The sequence below is a fragment of the Drosophila ficusphila genome, unplaced genomic scaffold (genome assembly GCF_018152265.1).
Source record: "Drosophila ficusphila isolate 14025-0441.05 unplaced genomic scaffold, ASM1815226v1 contig_414, whole genome shotgun sequence".
NCBI classification, from domain to species: domain Eukaryota; kingdom Metazoa; phylum Arthropoda; class Insecta; order Diptera; family Drosophilidae; genus Drosophila; species Drosophila ficusphila.
Window position 1 is genome coordinate 21,101,779 of NW_025064328.1, and position 19,529 is coordinate 21,121,307.

Below are 19,529 nucleotides of genomic sequence, written 5' to 3' on the forward strand. Positions count from 1 at the left end.
CATCCATTTATCAAAACTGCTACAACAAATCATTTTATTTATTTAATATTTTATTTTGTGACCTGACTCTATTTATTTATTCGTCTGCTTCTGTTAAGTTTGTTTGAGAAAGTTTTATAAATACAAATAAAGTGTTATTCTTGTTTAGTTGTTAATGTTTGAGTTTATGTATCAGTAGCTAAAGATTAACTAAAACTATTGCAATGAGAGCAATGAGTACGATATTATAAATAGTTTAAAAGACTGATATAAACAAATGCTTTTATAATTTTTAAATATTTCTTATAACATTTTAATGGTTAAGTGGCCTTAGATACCTTCTTCTCTCATTTTCTACACCAGGGAAAACAAGACCGAGTTACACACGAATGCCTCAAAAGACGGATTTGCAGCAGTATTGAAGCAGACAGACGGCAGTCTTCACCAAATCCAGTATTGAAGTACAGTAGAATCCGCTTATAGCGACTTTCAAGGGACCGACGAGTTTTCGTCGTTATACCCGTTATTCTAAGCACAAGGATATAAGTGTATAAGTCTGTCAGGGGACCAATTAAGCCATCGAGTTTTCGTCGCAATACCTGGACGGACACTATAAGCGGATTCGTTATAACAGGATTCTACTGTAGTTAAGAAATTCAGACATTTAGCTTGAAATATCCTTTAAATTAATAAAAATATTGCGCCGCATTAAAGCAAACCTTATAGAAGACGGATGTGTCAAGATTATTTATTTGCAGGACTTTGAGTTTGTAGTGAAACATAGTCTAGGCGAACGACGAAAGCAATTTGCCTGCCTTAGTCGCTATCCTAACCCTGCAGTTCTGGCTGTCACTTGGTGACTCGTGGCATTTAAGGGGTTACATGGGTTTCCTGGGGTAAAAAACGGCCTTTTTTCAAACATTTTTTTTGCATATAAAAAATGAAATATTTCAATGAAACTTTTTATTATTTAAAAGATACATATTTAATAAAGATTTTGTGAAATTTTCAAAAAAAATATCAAAATGTCGGCCATTACGACGCCATTTCCGGCAGTCCCTCGGAAAAAAGGTGCCTCCGCGTTGTCAGCAGAACTTCTTTCAGGATCATCCAAAGTAAAAATAAAAAAAACGTGTTTCAGTATAGACAATAAACTAGGTATTGGACGAAGGAAAAAAAAAAAAAATGAAAATTGGATTTTTGGCAGACGTTTTTACAAAAAAATGCAAATTTCGATGAAAATTTCTCGACACTTTTTTTTTTTTAAATAGTTGTAATTGAAAAAAAAAAAAATCCTTCGTTCAATACCTTGTAAATGATATCTCGAATACTTGTGTAAAATTTCATTAAGATCGGTTGAGTAGTTTGCGAGAAATTTTGACAACCGACTTTGAAAACATAGTTTTGAGAAAAACGCGTTTAAAGTTTTAAGAGACAATGAAAGTGATCTCAAGCGTCCACCTTCTCAAGGCTGTATCTCCGAGACTATTACTCGGATCAACTTGAAAATTTAGGACAATATTCTAGAAATGTTATAGAATTTAATAAGACAAAAAAAAAAAATCGATTTTTTGAAACCCTGAAACCCATGTAACCCCTTAAGCAATCGTGTGTGTAGGAAACAAAAAGGGATATTCCAAAGTTTCCCTCTCTTTCTCACTCTTATAATACTAATCGTTGCTTGCATCCGACGGCGGTCCGACTCCAAATTTGTCTTCGTTTTTCTTATTGCACTGTTGTCATTCTCCGTTAGAAACAAAATTTTGGGTTTCGATGGAAAATATGGCTGAGAGGCGCTCGACTTACATATGTATACTCTTTTGATCATAAAGTTCTTCATATATTAGGTGTCGCGGAACGGATAATGTTAATGATAATGTCTGTTAAGTATCGATAGTCAGTCAGTATTTTGAATTACGCGCTACGTTCAATATTTGTTAGTGATTTATATTTGTTTGTGATTGGTCACATTATGTGCTAAAAAGCTACGCTAAGATTGGCGCCACGGTTACTCCGATCGGCGATTCCAAGAGAGAAGGGAGGAAATACTGCGGTATGTAGAAGATATAGGTTGAGGTTAAAGTTAAGTTTGTATGCTTTCCCCAACAGAATAAAACGCTCACACAACGCTCATTTATGCTTGTCAAATTGATGTGTTCTTACGCTACGGGATCTGGTATTTCTCGTTTCGGTGAAGAGTGTTAAAGGCAACTCCACTTGGAATTTAGATCGGCGTCATTTCTTTTATTCGTATTCCGTTATTCGGAGTCTTGGAGTTGGAACTCTAGCGGCATTTGGAAGCGTGCATACACAGTTTCATGTGCGACATGCCGACTACACATTCGCCCAGACGGAGCCCCAGAATAAACCAATCTGAGGCTACCGCAGCTACAAGGACCTCATCTGCAGCATCTGGCACACCGGCCGGCTTGGCGAACGCAGATGGTGGACGACAGCGGCCACGGACTCCAAAGGAAAGTGGGGTAAAACGCACCATGGACACTGCCCAGGCGGAACAACCAGGACAGGCTATGGACCCCTGGACTACGCAGATTGCGACGCTCAAGTCTGGAGAAGGAGCTCCTACAGGCAAGGGCAAATGAAGGACAAGCGACGGCCGTCAGGAATCCCGTTAGTATCGGGTTGAGCGGCGTCGGAATGAGCGGTGCGGCGAATACACCGCTAGGAAAGGCGCCATGTTTGAGCGCAACAGAAGGGCAGCTCTTGAGTGAAAATCTGCCAACGGGATCAGTGACGCCATCTTGCCATGGACAGTTGCCGGCACAATTCTGTGCAAATCCGCCGCCACAATTGAGTGGAAGTTTGCCGCCATATTTGAGTGGAAATGCGGCGATCGGGCAACAAGTCACAGGCTGTACAGCTGTAAGCTACTCGCCGCCATGTTGTGTCACAGCCACGGTGCAGCCAGAACGAGGTTATGTCCACGCACCACGGGAGCCACAGCACAACATCGCGATATCTACGCCGTCACCCGGTTCCTATGGAACAGCGGGCTTAATCAATGGAGACGACGGCAGCATATCAGTGTACACCATTAGAGAACAACCAAAGGCTAGTGAAAGCTCTGAAGGGTGAAGCGAGGACGGCAGTCAAATCACTGCTTATTCATCCAAACAACGTGGAAGCTGTAATGGATCAGCTACGCTTCCGTTATGGACGTCCGGAGCAATTGATCCGGAGTCAACTGGAGAGCGTACAGGAGCTACAGCCAATTCAGGAGCACAACATTGGAAGGATTGTGTCGTTCGCCTCAAGGGTGAGCAATCTCGCAGCGTTTCTACAGTCAACCGCCAGCGGTGACCAGCACCTAGGAAATCCCACCCTGATGGAGGAGCTGATCACCAAATTGCCCCTAAGTAAGAGGTTGGACTGGGCCAGACACGCGGCCACGATAAAACCGTATCCAACGGTAGCACACTTGAGCGAGTGGCTAAGTGAGCTCGCCAAGCTGGTGTGTACCATTACGGACGGGAGCAGTAAATACCCAAAGCGAAGGGTGTTACATGCGAACGCAAACTTGGATCATCCAATGCGAAGTGATCATCGGGGGAGATCCCAGAGGGGAAGACCCCAGAGGTTGCCTCATGTGTGAAGGGCAACACGCCATCAAGGATTGCAAGGAATTCCATCACGCCACTGTCAGGATGCGGATGGAGTTCATCAAGAAACATCGGATCTGCTTCGCGTGCCTTGAAACCGGGCACATGGCACGGTTCTGCAAGAGAAGCCGTGCGTGTAATGTCTACGGATGCCAGAGGAAGCATCATTACTTGCTGCATGACGAAGTCGGCAGCCCCAGACGGACACCACAGTCAGACGGTGGCCACAAGAGGGAGCTACGGAGCAGCCAGAGAAGGGAGCTGCACGAGGTCATCAGTCAACGCAAGCGGATGCCGCAGTTAGAGGATCCAACAATGAATAACATTTCCACGTCCCATGCAACAAGCCTGAGAAGCGCAGGGAGCAAGGAAAATGAGAGTCCAAACAGGCATGATATGCAGCACCGGAACCTTAGTTGTGTCGATTCGGATGGAGGTCATCTGCTATTCCGAATTCTGCCCGTGACGCTGTACGGGGAGAACAAGCAGGTGGACACATATGCACTGCTCGACGAGGGATCGTCTGTGACGCTCATAGACAAGGAGCTCGTCCGAAGCCTACACCTCAATGGTGTGAATCGACAGCTAAATGTACAGTGGTTCGGCGGTAAGTCTGCCAGAGAGCCTACGACGATGGTTAGTCTGCAGATCAGTGGAGCGGGCAAACCGAAGCGACACGGATTAAGGAACGTGTACGCAGTAAACAATCTAAATCTTCCGATGCAGAGTTTACGTCGGGAAGATGTGAAGGCGGCAAGGCCGAGCGCGCGCCTACCAGTAAAGCCGTACAATAACGCAGCGCCAAGGGTCCTTATTGGACTGGATCACGCGCACCTAGGAATACCCCTACAGACCAGAAGTTTCGGGGCAGGAGGACCATACGCAGCAGCTACCAAGCTAGGATGGGTACTGTACGGACCAGTGAGACGTCAAGCGAGTCCACTGATGGAGAGATCGTGCCTTCTAGCCGTTACTCAGGATGACGCTCTGGAGAAGATGGTCAGCGATTATTTCGAAATTGAAAACTTCGGAGTGAAGCCAGCGCCACCGGTCGCAGCCAGCGACGATGAACGGGCCCTGGGCATCTTGGAGGGAACGACTAAGCGGATAGGCCAACGATACCAGACTGGGCTGCTATGGAAAGATGACGAGGTGAGACTGCCAGATAGTTACAGCATGGCACTGCAGCGACTCGTCAACATCGAAAGGAAAATGAGGCGCGATACGAACTTCGCGCGGGCTTACAATGGAATTATGGATGACTACGTCAAGAAAGGATACGCACGTCGACTAGGGCAGCAGAAGGTCACTTATGGTAACAGTGGCAAGTTGTGGTACCTGCCGCACTTCGGGGTCGAGAACCCAAACAAGCCTGGGAAGATCCGCCTAGTTTTCGACGCAGCAGCTAGAGTGAACGGCGTATCCCTAAATTCAGCACTACTGAAAGGCCCTCAGAACTACAAGTCACTCCCGGCTGTCCTCTTCCATTTTCGGGAAGGAGCCGTGGGAGTTTGTGCAGACATCAAGGAGATGTTCCACCAGATATTGGTACAGCCACAGGATAGATGCGCTCAGAGATTCCTGTGGAGGCACGGAGACGACCAAAATGACCCGGAGATCTACGAGATGACGGTGATGACATTTGGAGCAGCGTGTTCGCCATGCTCAGCGCAGCACGTGAAGACCGTCAACGCATCAAGGTACGTGGATACCGATCCCGGTCCTGGCCATAAATGAGTACCACTACGTGGACGATTACGTAGACAGCTTCGGAGATGAGGAAGAAGCTATCGCCATTTCAAAACGGGTAAGAGAGATACATGCGAGTGCCGGGTTCGATTTGTGCCGGTTCTCTTCCAACTCGGCGAAAGTGGTCAGAGCCTTAAATCCGCAAGGGACCAACGAGAACGTCGAGTGGATCGAATCCGAGCAGAAAGTATTGGGCATGTATTGGCATCCAGCTTCAGATGACTTTCGATAAATACCACCGGGTGCCCAGCAACGTGATGACCGGGGAACGGGTCCCCACCAAAAGGGGGTTCCTCAGTCTAGTGATGTCCACGTTTGACCCGATTGGTTTTTTGAGCAGCTACATGGTAACCGCCAAGTTACTAATGCGAGAGATTTTGCGGAGAGGAGTCACCTGGGACGAGCCGTTGCCAGGCGAGCTAGCTGCCGCATTCGAGAGCTGGCGGCAAGAGATGAGTTATGTGAAAGAGTTTCGATGTCCACGTTATTACTTTGGAACTGGACGAGTACGAGCACTACAGCTGCACGTCTTCGTGGACTCCAGTCAGTCAGCGTTCGCTGCGACGGCGTATTGGCGGGCCACCTACGCAAACGACGATGTGCAGGCGATTTTCGTGTGTGCCAAAACGAAATGTGCTCCGATGAGGACAATGTCCATCCCGAGACTGGAACTTCAAGCGGCCGTGCTAGGGACACGGCTGATGAACACTGTGAGACACGAACACAGTTTGGAAATAAATGGATGCATACTATGGACGGATTCCAAAACCGTGCTGCACTGGATAAGCAGCACCCACCGGCGGTATAAGCAATTCGTTGGAAACCGGGTGGCAGAAATCCTGGAGTCGACGGAAGTATCCCAATGGAGATGGGTTCCAACTGCCGAAAACGTGGCAGACGACGCAACCAGACCGCAACGCCATGTGGACCTAAGTCAAGGGTCACGATGGTTATGCGGGCCGACGTTCCTACGGGAACCAGAGGAGAATTGGCCGAAGAGTTCCTCGAGTGGTAGTCACCATACGAAAGCGAGCGACGAGGAAGAGATGCCATGTGAGTTTGCCTTGGTGACTGCAAACGGGTTTTTTATATCTTTCCAGAGGTTCTCGAACTACAACCGTCTTGTGAGGACCACGGCTTGGGTTCTCAGATTCATCCGACGATGTCGCGGCCATTAGTATGGACATCGACAGTGAGGAGTATGGACTCACGGCCAACGAATGCGCCAAGGCAGAGCGCGAACTCATCAGGTGGGCGCAAAGGGAAGCGTTCTCTGGGGAAGAGAGAGACGAGACGGGAAAGATCCCGAAAGAAGGCAGCCAACTGCGAGGGCTGTTCCCGTATTTCGACGACGAAGGAGTCATGCGTGTAAGGGGAAGGATCGACGCCGCTGCATGTGTCCCATACAGTGCCCGGCGCCCAATTATACTGTGCTACAGACACACGCTGACGGAGATGGTGGTACGCCATTACCACGAAAGGATGGGGCATCAGAACCAGGATGCGACCATAGGCGAGATACGGAAGAAGTACTGGATAACGAATATACGGAGGCTGCTACGGAAGGTGATGGCTGACTGCCGCATTTGCAAGTTGCGGAGGGCACAACCGATGCAGGCAATAATGGGACCACTGCCGGAGGACCGACTAGAGGCCAACGGATGGCCATTTAAGTACACAGGCTTGGATTATTTTGGACCTTTACACGTGACGAACGGACGTCGCATTGAGAAGAGGTGGGTGGCACTGTTCACCTGTCTAACCACGAGGGCGATCCACTTGGAGATGGCCCATGATTTATCCACAGATTCCTGCATCATCGCTATGAGGAACTTTATGAGTCGGCGAGGACCGGTGGTCAAGTTAAGAAGCGACAATGGTAAGAACTTCGTTGGAGCCAATCGAGAGGCCCGAAGATTCAACGAGGTTTTCGAGCCAGAGAAGATCCAAGGCGAGCTGTCGTCTAAAGGAGTAGAATGGATCTTCAACTGTCCAGCGAACCCATCTGAGGGTGGCGCCTAGGAAAGGATGGTGCAGTGCGTCAAGAAGGTACTGGCGCATACGATGAGGGAGCTGGCTCCCAAGGAACATGTTTTGGAGAATCTGTTGATCGAGGCGGAGAACATAGTCAATTCTCGCCCACTAACGCACTTGCCAGTCACGGTGGACCAGGAAGCTCCACTGACACCCAACGACTTGCTGAAAGGAGTACCCAATTTGCCGGATCTACCCGGAGGGGATGGACAGCCGTTGGAGAAGTGCGCCACTAAGAAGCAGTGGCGACTGGCCAGGATGATGAGAGACCGATTCTGGAAGCGATGGGTACACGAGTATTTGCCTACTCTTGTGCGCAGGGAAAAATGGTGTAAGCATGTCGAGCCCCTGCGCCGAGGAAACTTAGTGTTCATCTGCGATCCGGCCATACCACGTCGAGAATGGAAACGAGGGATCGTGGAGGAGGTGTTCACTGGAGTAGATGGAGTGCCCAGACGAGCGGCGGTACGGACTGACGATCGAGCCAGGATGATCCGCCCCGCTTCGAAGCTAGCTGTGCTGGATGTTGTGAATGCGGTCGCTTCACGGGGGCCGGGATGTCGCGGAACGGATAATGTTAATGATAATGTCTGTTAAGTATCGATAGTCAGTCAGTATTTTGAAGTACGCGCTACGTTTAATATTTGTTAGTGATTTATATTTGTTTGTGATTGGTCACATTATGTGCTAAAAAGCTACGCTAAGATTGGCGCCACGGTTACTCCGATCGGCGATTCCAAGAGAGAAGGGAGGAAATACTGCGGTATGTAAAAGATATAGGTTGAGGTTAAAGTTAAGTTTGTATGCTTTCCCCAACAGAATAAAACGCTCACACAACGCTCATTTATGCTTGTCAAATTGATGTGTTCTTACGCTACGGGATCTGGTATTTCTCGTTTCGGTGAAGAGTGTTAAAGGCAACTCCACTTGGAATTTAGATCGGCGTCATTAGGTATACTATATATATAAACTTATATATTGGGTTGGCAAGAAAGTCATGTCGTTTTAGTAATCGTTTTTAATCTAATTTATTTACGACTAATCGAGCACCAGGGTCACACATTTTAGTATCTTTTTAAAGCTTATTGTCTTAGGTACTATCGACGAAAATTTGGTAATTATTCGATAACATTTGTGGAAGCTATAGCAAATTAAACATGGAGGACCAAAGTGAGCATTTTCGGCATATTTTGCTTTTTTACTTCCGAAAAAGAAAAAAAGCGGTCGAAGCTCGCGAAAAATTGTGCGAAGTGTATGGTAAAGATGCCATGAGTGATCGCCAATGTCAGCGCTGGTTTGCCAAATTCAGGCTTGGAGATTTTGGAGTTAAAGACGCCCCACGTTCTGGTCGACCATCGGCCGTTCTTGACGAAATATTGAAAAAAACGACATGACTTTCTTGCCAACCCAATATATTTTGTATATACAATATTATTTAAATTATTGAATAAGGGTAACCATGACATAACATTGATTACAAATATAGATATAATATATGTAACTCGCGTGTCATTTATGGTCGGCTACAACCCAAAAAAAGGGTATACTAAAACGAAAAAAAACGGAGCAAAGGGTGAAAAATGAAATTGACCTGCGTCATTCTTTTGCGTAGAGCGTTGACGATTGGTTGTGAAATTACTTAATTTGTGCAACGGGCAGCAGAGAGTGTTTAAAAATCCTCTACGTGTCGTTTAGATTATAAAAATAGTATGTTTTTTAACTAAAAACCTATTTAAATCTTCTTAAATCTTTTCAAGATTCAGCCATATGTCCGATATTTTCGTTTCAAAAGGTAAGTTTTAAATCAAAAAAGTCATATATAATATGTAATAATAAAAATATTTTTTAAACCGCTTCAAGGGAGACGGAGGCAATACAGACGCTGCCCTGCGAATATTCGTCAGAAGCCATTATAAGTTGTAACCACATATAAATGGTAAACAAAAAATTTTGAATTTCATATTATTTATCAACTTATCTATTTTGTTACGAAATAAGGTATTTTATAAAATAAAAAAAAATAAATACATACATATATATAGGGGAATGTCGTCAAGGTTGGACAGTTGTCAGGGTCGGACACTTGCCATTTTTCTAATAAACCAACTATCGCCATCTGTGTGCGAATGTGGTATTAATTGTTTCCACTGTGGGAAACTTTTCATGCCAAGTGCCATCCCAGAACTGTTAATTTTCCTGTTTTGTTGACATAGTGTCGTGATAGTGACGAAAAAAGTTTCGGAGAATGCGCAAAAAAAGTGGCATAATTCAGCGGAAAATATGTCATCCGCAGGGTGAGTTTAAAAATACGTTAAGTGGTTCCCCCTTAACGAAATCCTAAAAAAAAATTTGTTCTAAATAAAGCGATTTGGTGGTTATGTTGTGCGGTAGGGTTATGACTCATGTTGTCAGGGTTGGACACTTTTTGTTGTCAAGGTTGGACACCCTTGGTTTTTTCCCTTTTGTCAGAATATTTTAATTTTTCCAATGTTTTTTACAGACTTTTGCATAATATGCTTCAAACAATGCCACGACACTTGAATCGGAACAACTCTGTTGCATGTAGAGAATGTAAAAGAGACGTCCACCTCAATTGTGCCAAAATGACAAAAAGTTATTTTGTTTGTCCTAATTGCGAATCTAATTAATTTTTTTTTTTCATACTTGGTTGTAAAATTTGTTGTTCACAATAAAAAAGAGTCAAAAGACATAAAATATACCTGTTCCATGGATAATGTCCTCTTTTATTGCTACTTTTCTGAAGTAGCAATTCAAGTGTCCAACCCTGACTACAGTGGCCAAGCCTGACTACATTTTTTTTTTTTTTTAAATACTCGCCATTTCTATGTTTTTCATTTCACAACATAATGTCAGACGTCAGACATACCTTTTGCCTTTACCTTTCAAACTATTTACGCAAATGATCTTGATTCTTATTAAAACGATAATTATGGGCAAGGGTCGAAAGTGTGTCCAACCCTGACGACATTCCCCTATATATTGTTTTTCATATGAATTTGGAGATGACATTTTTAGACATTGACATTAATGATTTTACTAGGGTATCCTCCCAGAAGCCATCGGTGAAATTGTCTCCCCCACGTCACCAACGAAGTCATCAATGGCTTATACGAATACTCCATACAAAATTCGTATAAGCCACCGATGACTCGTTCGATGAAACGGAAAAAATGGTCACCCAGAGCGTCATGCATACAAAAAACGGAGATCCCATACAAATGTCTTTATGAAATTGCATCGGTGCGGCACCAGTGCCTGATTCCCATGTCATCGGTGCGTCGTCGTCCATGTCATCGACGAAGAGCTTTTGGAACTGCAGGGAACCGTCTACCCTATCCATCTAGGGCAAAATGTTAAGCAATCGGATGCAATCTAAACACAAATGTGCAATAGTGGACTCATTCCCGAAGTTCATATTTTTTCGCTACCTAAACTACAATCTGCGGTAGAACACTGAAGAAAATCGTGAAATGTAATAATAATATAAATCCTAATATATTTGGCAACCCTGTGCGCATTTTTTCTTACAAAGATTCTGCCCTTACCGCCATGTTTGCAGATCACATAAAGAAAATCAGTGCTGATAATGCTTGGAGCAGTACAGGAGTTACCAGAAAAATGGGCGGATCAAAAGGGTAAATCGCACAGTTTTATGAGATATTTCAAAACTTTTGAAGAGAGTCCATCCAAGTGGTTAAGGACAGTGAAGGGCCTAAGTCTTACTAAGCCTACATCAATCTTTGTTATTAAGAAACCCCATTATTTACTTACATTGTTATTATTTGAAATTATTTTCAGAATGCTATAAAGTAGTTTTTAACGTGTGTTTGTCGTATATACAAGAACTCATCGCAACTTAATATTTATTCATGTGAAAATCATTTTGTTAGTTGTTAACTAAATTAAAAAATTAATTTTAACGTGCTTTGGAGGTTATGTTCAATACGTCAATTAAGTTAGTTTAGCTAATTTTGAATCCGCTTTGTATTTTGGCAAATTAATAACTGTAATTCTTTACCTCGATGATACTTACCACACCTTGCGGAATTCCTACATCGTACGTTGGCGGTGAAGAGGCAGGTTGATAGGGTCCACGAGCGTAGCGCAGAATTGCCAGTTGTTGAGCTCTACGAATACCACACTCGCCAAGTCCACGTAGCTGAATCCAATACGCTCCAACAGGTTGGTCCGCGGTTATAATAAAATCGTAGCGCTCTCCTAAAAAATCATATATTTTCATTTTTTCAATATCGTACAATACAAAAATATTTCTGAGTATTTGTTTTCCATTTATTTAATACCCTTGAACAGCAAAGGGTATTATACAGTGACGGATTTACGGAGAGCTTCGGCTTGCCGAAGCTAGCTTCCTTTTTATACCCTTGCAGAGCAAAAGGGTATTATAATTTCAGTCAGAAGTTTGCAACGCAGTGAAGGAGACACCTCAGACCCCATAAAGTATATATATTCTTGATCAGCATCACGAGTAGAATCAGAAAACGTCTGTACGTCTGTCCGTCTGTCTGTTTCTCTTCAAACTAGTCTCTCAGTTTTAAAGCTATCCTGATGAAACTTTCCCAAAAGGTGTATAGTTATTGCACGCAGTATATAAGTCGGAACGGGCCGGATCGGCCGACTATATCGGATAGCTCCAATACAAGAGAATGAAATAAAAAATTCTCACTCTGTTGTTTTTGATCAGATCGACTTGATTTCTTCAAGATGGCGTTTTCGAACTGTTATTGAATTTCAGATTAAATTTGAACAAAATCGGATAACTCTATCATATAGCTGCCATAGGAGAGATCGAAAAATATATATAAAATTAATGGAAATAAATTGATAGCATCGTTGTTTTTTATCCCATGAGCATGATTTTTTGAATATCAAGTTTTTTAACAACTCTTATATTGAGAAAAAAGTTTCATACAAATCGGACAACTATATCTTATAGCTGTCATAGGAAAGATCGAAAAATCTATATAGAAATAACGGAAGTAAAATTATAACATAGTGGTTTTTCATCAGGCAAGTATAATTTTTGAAATATAGAGTTTAGTTACCACTCTTAAATTACGAATTAAATTTGATCAAAATCGGACAACTATATTATATAGCTCCCATATGATCTATAGTCGGAAATATGGAAAATGAATAGAAAAATCGTTATAACTTCGGTGTTGTTTAGCCTTTATGCATTTTGTTCGACATATTTGATGACTGCAAGGGTATAAAAGCTTCGGCTTGCCGAAGCTAGCTTCCTTTCTTGTTTGTTATTTGTATACTCTAGCAGATGGATTTATATGATATTTTCAGTCGGGAGAATAATTTGCGGGGAAGATGACCCCTAAGGCCCAATAAAATATATATTATATATTCTTTACTATAGTATCTTTACAATATAGTCATCCGATTTGCATGAAATTTAATTCGTAATCTGTCACTCATAACATCGCTGTTATTTAATAGACAACAAGATTTTAAAAAATTTTAAAAAACATAACTCAAATCAAAAATTTTTATTTTTAAGAAATATTTATAAACTAATATTTATGGACGCCTAGGCGTCAAAAATTCTTTCAATAAAAAAATATATAATTATAAAAAGGTTTTGTAAATTGTATATAAATATATATATTACGTTCTTAGCCAGATGCAGGATGAAAATCATAGAATCTTTCTCCATTTTCATGTATAACTCATTTGTTAATCAATTAGAAATCATCAACAATGGTTAATAGCAGGGGCGGACCCAGTTTGGGGGGGTCCGATCAAAAATTTGTTTAGTTTATATGGTGGAAAGACCGTGTGCTGTTAGGCATTTTGAAAAAGTCTGAGAGGGGGAGGGGGTGCGGCGCGGACCACCCCCCTGCTTCCGCCCCTGGTTAATAGTCACTTTTTTTGATTTCATATTTATTGTAATTTTTTCTTCAAACAATCATCAATGGATGATGTATTATTCAAGTTCAAAACAACGTTTTTGCGTGGTACGTCCACAAGTCGATATATAAGAACAATATCGACGAATATATAAGAATAAAGCTAAGAGTGAGAAAGAGTGTTATCTAAAATTTTCAAAGCCTTGTAACGTTAACCCTATTGGAGGAATATATTATCACGGCGTACGGATTTGACGCAGGATACGCTCCGGTGTCCTTGTGACATTGTGAAAAGAGGAAAGTTTCGTTTGCGAGGTTACAACTGCTAAGCTTAATTTTTTGTTAAGGGACAATTAAATAGTTAAGTCTATTATAATCATTACATAAGCGTTTAAATATTAATGCATAAAATAGTAAGCTCTACAATGATTCAAAGCAAGAAGATGTAGTTAGTTCGTGGTGATTCTATTAGGCACGGAAAATGTATACGACCCAGTTAAACTGGTCTCTCCACTTCCCCGTAAATGAGTTAACCTAATAAAAAAGGTTCAAGCATTATTCTACGGTTGGATTAGGATGGTAAAATAATAGGTAAAAGTCTACTAGAGTAACATGGTAATTTAAGATTTACATCTTTGTTAAGGCCAGGTACAGCAAATAGTAAGAAGTTATTTTGCACAAATTTTATTCGGACTATATTTACTCCATTTTGGGTACTTAAAACTAGCGAATACTCCAGGATTGGTCGGACTAATGAAATTAATAAAGTCTTTGTGACGTAAAAACCATCAAATTCCTTTGACCACCTTTTAATAAATCTAAATACGCCCCTGACTTTGTTTATCATTATGGTCTGAGAACTTAAGTTTTGGGCCCAAAAGGAACATGAGTACTGTGGGTCAATTCAAAAAATTCCAAGACATTTTTGCAATATTCTGTTTAACAAGAAAGGAAGTCAACTTCGGCTCGCCGAAGCTATGTATGTACATATGTCGAATGTCGAACAAAATACATAGAGGCTAAACGGGCGATACCGACTTGCGCAAAAAGCCGAAAAAAAAAAAATTTCGAGTTGCGCAGAAACGCAGAAATTTAAGAGTCGATGAAAATTCTATATTCCAAAAATCATGCTTGCATAATGAAAATCAAAAAAGGAAGCTAGCTTCGGCAAGCTTATATACCCTTGCAGTCGAACAACATACATACATAAAGGCTAAACAGCATCGAAGCTATAACGTTTTTTCTATTGATTTTTCATATTTTCGACTGTTGTTTATATGGCAGCTATATGATATAGTCGTCCGATTTTAATGACATTCAATTTGTTATTCAAGAGTCGTTAGAAAACTCTATATTTCAAAAATCATCTGATGAAAAACAACGATGTTATTAGTTTATTTCAGTTAATTCTATATAGATTTTTCGACCTTTCCTATGGCAGCTATATGATATTGTTGTCCGATTTTTATGAAATTTTTTTCTCGGTTCAAGGGTAGTTTAAAAAGTCGTTGTTGTAAAAATCATGCTCGTGGAATAAAAAACAACGACGTTTAATTTTTTTCCATTATTTATATACATAAATTACGATCTTTCCTATGGCAGCTATATGATAGAGTTATCCGATTTCGATCAAATTTTATCCGAAATTCAATAGTTTTTAGAAAACGCCATCTAGAGAAATCAAGTCGATCTGATCAAAAACAACTGCGTTAGTTAGTTTTATATTTCAATCTCTTGTATGGGAGCTATATAGTCGCCTGATCCGGCCCGTTCCGACTTATATACTGCGTGCAACAACTACACAGCTTTTGGGAAAGTTTCAGCAAGAGAGCTTTAAGACTGAGAGACAGACGGACAGATGGGCAGACGTACAGACGAATTTTAGATTCAGATCGTAATGCTGATCAAGAATATATATACTTTATGGGGTCTGAGGTGTCTCCTTCACTGCGATCCAAACTTCTGACTGAAATTATAATACCCTTTGCTCTGCAAGGGTATAAAAACGATGTTATTTATTTCCGTTAATTCTATATAGATCTTTCGATCTTTCCTATGACAGTTCTATGAGATAGATATACATTTTGATAGATAGATAGATAAATATTTTGATAAAATTTTATTAAAAATTCAATGGTTGTAAGAAAACACCATCTAACAAGAAAGGAAGCTAGGTTCGGCAAGCTGAAGCTTATATACCCTTGCAGTCATCAAATACATATGTCGAACAAAATGCATAAAGGCTAAACAACATCGAAGCTAAGACTATAGACGATAGATAGATAAGACGATAGGGGCGATCGCGTGAACCGAGTGAACTGGCGTGAACTTCGGAAACCTACGTGTTACAGCGTGTCGCCAGTCCTTCCTTGCCCTACTTCTTCCCTTGTCTATCTCTCCTCCTAAGACTAACTGGCCTAGCATTGCTACATACGCATTCCGAAATCAGTATTGACATCGAGAGAGTTATAGAAAAGTTTTCAAAAAGAGGGAAAAGAAAAATGGAATTCGCCATTTAGATTAAAATTAATTAATTTATAATTATGTTTTGCCACCTGCTACTTACATTATTTAAAAAAAACATTATGATAGAAATACGCATTTCAGCCATATTTTTCTCTTTTCCATACAATTTTTTCCGACATTGTCACCTTCAACTAGTTTACATAGAAACAGACAGACGGACAGACGGACAGACGGACCGAAGGACCGACGGACATACGTACATACATATTTCGATTCAGATGGTGATCCTGATCAAGAATATATGTATATACTTTATGGGGTCTAAGGTGTCTCCTTCACTGCGTGGCAAACTTCTGACTGAAATTATAATACCCTTTTGCTCTGCAAGGGTATAAAAAGACATTAAACCGATATGATCTCTCCTATGGGAGCTATCCAAAAAATATCCCAATCCGTCACGTTCTAGAAATCGGAACTGCGTGCAATAACTACACAACTTTTAATAAACCTTTTGCGAGATAGCTTCAAAACTGAGAGTATTGTTTACATTGCAGCAGACAGTCGGGGGGCTAACCGAGGTGCGCAATTGATTTCAAAAAATGGTCTGAGGTGCGCGAAAACGCTTTTTGCACATAAAAAATGTATGTCCGAGCTGCGCGAAAACGCTTTTTGCACGTTAAAAACGAATGTCAGAGCCATGGTACAATTATGTATACAAGGTAGTGGGGCTAGCCGAGTTGAGCAGAAAATTGCAAAAAATTGTCCGAGTTGAGCAGAAACAGTTTTTGGACATAAAAAATGAATGTCCGAGTTGAGCAGAAACGATTTTTGGACATAAAAAATAAATGACCGAGTTGAGCAGAAACGATTTTTGCACATAAAATGAACGTCCGAGTTGAGCAGAAAACCGATAACGGTAACGGGAAGATAAAAGCCTAACGGTATATTTGCTTTATACATCTTAATTAATAGATATTGAACTTGCATGAACGCTTATAACGGTGAAAAAATATTTTCCCAATATGTGATTATAAGGCTGTGAAATATGCAAAAACGCGCGTTTTTGGGACATTTGAGTGTGCGTAAAAGCTGATTGGCTATTGATATTAACAAATCCACAAACTTATATTCTTATTTTGATTAGTAGAAGTGAAAAATAAGAAAAAAATCAACTTAAACATTTTTTTGTCTCACAGTGTAATTGTACCATGGCACAGTGGTCAGTCCCATAGACAAACAAGAAAGGAAGCTAGCTTCGGCAAGCCGAAGCTTATATACCCTTGCAGTCATCAAATATGTCGAACAAAATGCATAAAGGCTAAACAACATCGAAGCTATAACGATTTTTCTATTCATTTTCCATATTTTCGACTATATGTGGAGCTATATGATATAGTTGTCCGATTTTGATCAAATTTAATTCGTAATTCAAGAGTCGTAAGAAAACTCTCTACTCCAAAAATCATACTTGTCTGATGAAAAACAACGATGTTATCATTTTATTTATAAACAAATCTATATAGTTTTTTCGATCTTTCCTATGGCAGCTATAAGATATAGTCGTCCGATTTTTATGAAACTTTTTTCTCAATATAAGGGTTGTTAAAAACTTGATGTTCAAAAAATCAAGCTCGTGGGATAGAAAACAACGATGCTATCAATTTATTTCCATTAATTCTATATATATTTTTCGATCTCTCCTGTGGCAGCTATATGATAGAGTTATCCGATTTTGTTCAAATTTAATCCGAAATTCAATAACAGTTAGAAAACGCCATCTTGAAGAATTCAAGTCGATCTGATCAAAAACAACAGAGTGAGAATTTTTTATTTCATTCTCTTGTATTGGAGCTATCCGATATAGTCGGCCGATCCGGCCCGTTCCGACTTATATACTGCGTGCAAACACTACACAACTTTTGGGAAAGTTTCAGCACGATAGCTTTAAAACTGAGAGATTAGTTTGCGCGGAAACGGACAGACGGACAGACGGACAGACGTACAGACGGATTTCGATTCTGCTCGTGATGCTGATCAAGAATATATATACTTTATGGGGTCTGAGGTGTCTCCTTCACTGCGTTGCAAACTTCTGACTGAAATTATAATACCCTTTTGGTTTTCCAGGGTATAAAAATCAAAAACTCAATTTTGGAATTTTGATTTCAAGTTTGGCGCATCTGTTTATCAATAGAACTAGGCTTTAAAAGCAATTATGTATTAGTTTTGTCTTGCTCCACATATTCGCGGAGAAATTGGGGCGCAAAGTGAGCGCGCAAGCCAATCGATCAACTGAAAGCGTGCGCATGACTTTTGAAATCGTTAAGTTAATGGTTAAAAAATAATCAAAAACAATCGTTTTAATTCCGAAAGTGAAGTGAATATTAAAGTTGAAGGTTTGTAGATTGTGTTGAAGCTGCCCCTCTGCAAAGGTAAAAGTTGCCAAAATTGGTCAATAATGAAATTTTTTTTAAATATTAATCAATATTTAATTAGTGTTATCTGTGAAAATCAGCTGCGAATATTTGTGTTTCCCCCCGGGACCGGACTTCTGAGAGGGGCCCGGATTTTTGGCGAAAACTCAAATAAACTGTGTACAAAAAAATGGTCAGCGATATTTTAAAGAAATCGCTAAGATGTGGACCCTAAGAAATATTCAATGCTATGTCAAATGGCGTGCTTTTGAAACAAGACTTGAAAACGACTCTTCAGTTGATGCATGATGGACAACACCATGCAAGTAGCAAGCGAAGCGAAGAAATGGAGAGCAATTTTGAAAAGAATTCTGGACACAATTTTGTTTCTGGGAGAAAGAGGTTTGGCTTTAAGGGGAGTTAGTGATCTCATCGGAAATCCGAACAACGGGAACATCGATTGCAAGTCCACTATCTGTCTCATAAAATCCAAAATGAACTGTAAACTGTGTGCCCGACATGTAGAAGAAGAAATTTTGAAAGAACGAGAAGATGCAAAATATTATGCTGTGATTGTTGACTCAACGCCTGATTCTTCGCATGTGGAACAAACAACTTTTGTGCTGCGCTTCCTTCGTTTCGATGAAAAAGAAAGGACATTTACAATCAAGGAAAGATTCCTGACCTTTGCTGATTGTAATAAAAAAAACTGGTCGAGACATCGCGAACCTGATCCGTGGAACGTTGGGCAAATATAAAATTCCATTGATAGACTGCTGGGGAAAAGGATATGACAACGCAAGAAACATGAGTGGTCAGTACCAAGGGGCGCAAAGCATCATTTGTGAAGAAAATCCATACGCTGTCTATTCACTATAACTATATAGCTATAATATTTTTCGGAGTCGTTCAGAAATGTTTTAACATATTCAGTACAAGCCCTCAACGATGGGAACTCCTTCAAAAGAAAATTCCCTCTTCCCTTCACAGTTAGTCCGATACGCGATGGTCTGCAAGACTTGACGCCGTTAAACCTTTCGCGAAATACCTTTCTGCAATACAAGAAGCACTTGACGAAGTGAAGGATCTCAAGCAATAAAAAATTTGAACAAGTGTTCTCTTTTTTATGGAAATTCACCACGTTGGATGAAGATACTCTCCAGACGTCTGCCGGAGAATTCAGTACGTAGAAGTATGTAGCTGATGTTTCCGAAGAGTTGAAAGATGAAATTGTCCACCTCAAACATATATCTGTAGATAATTTAAAAAAAAAACCTTCCTCCATTTGCATTGCTGAACGCTCTGTACTCAAAAAATCTTCAGAATCTTTTTCCAAATGTCTGTGTTGCTTTGAGAATTTTTTGTAC

The 19,529-nt window shown here is 40.9% G+C and overlaps 1 protein-coding gene across 2 annotated transcripts in view; it reads right to left on the reverse strand.

Moving 5' to 3' along the window:
- LOC108101620 (laccase-5) overlaps window positions 1-19,529 on the reverse strand; it is a 54,520-nt gene that overhangs the window by 12,884 nt on the left and 22,107 nt on the right. For both annotated transcript variants that reach the window (XM_043208318.1, XM_043208317.1), the window contains exon 4: window positions 11,437-11,621. In XM_043208318.1, coding sequence (XP_043064253.1) covers window positions 11,437-11,621 — 185 coding nt within the window. The remainder of the gene's footprint in view (window positions 1-11,436; window positions 11,622-19,529) is intronic.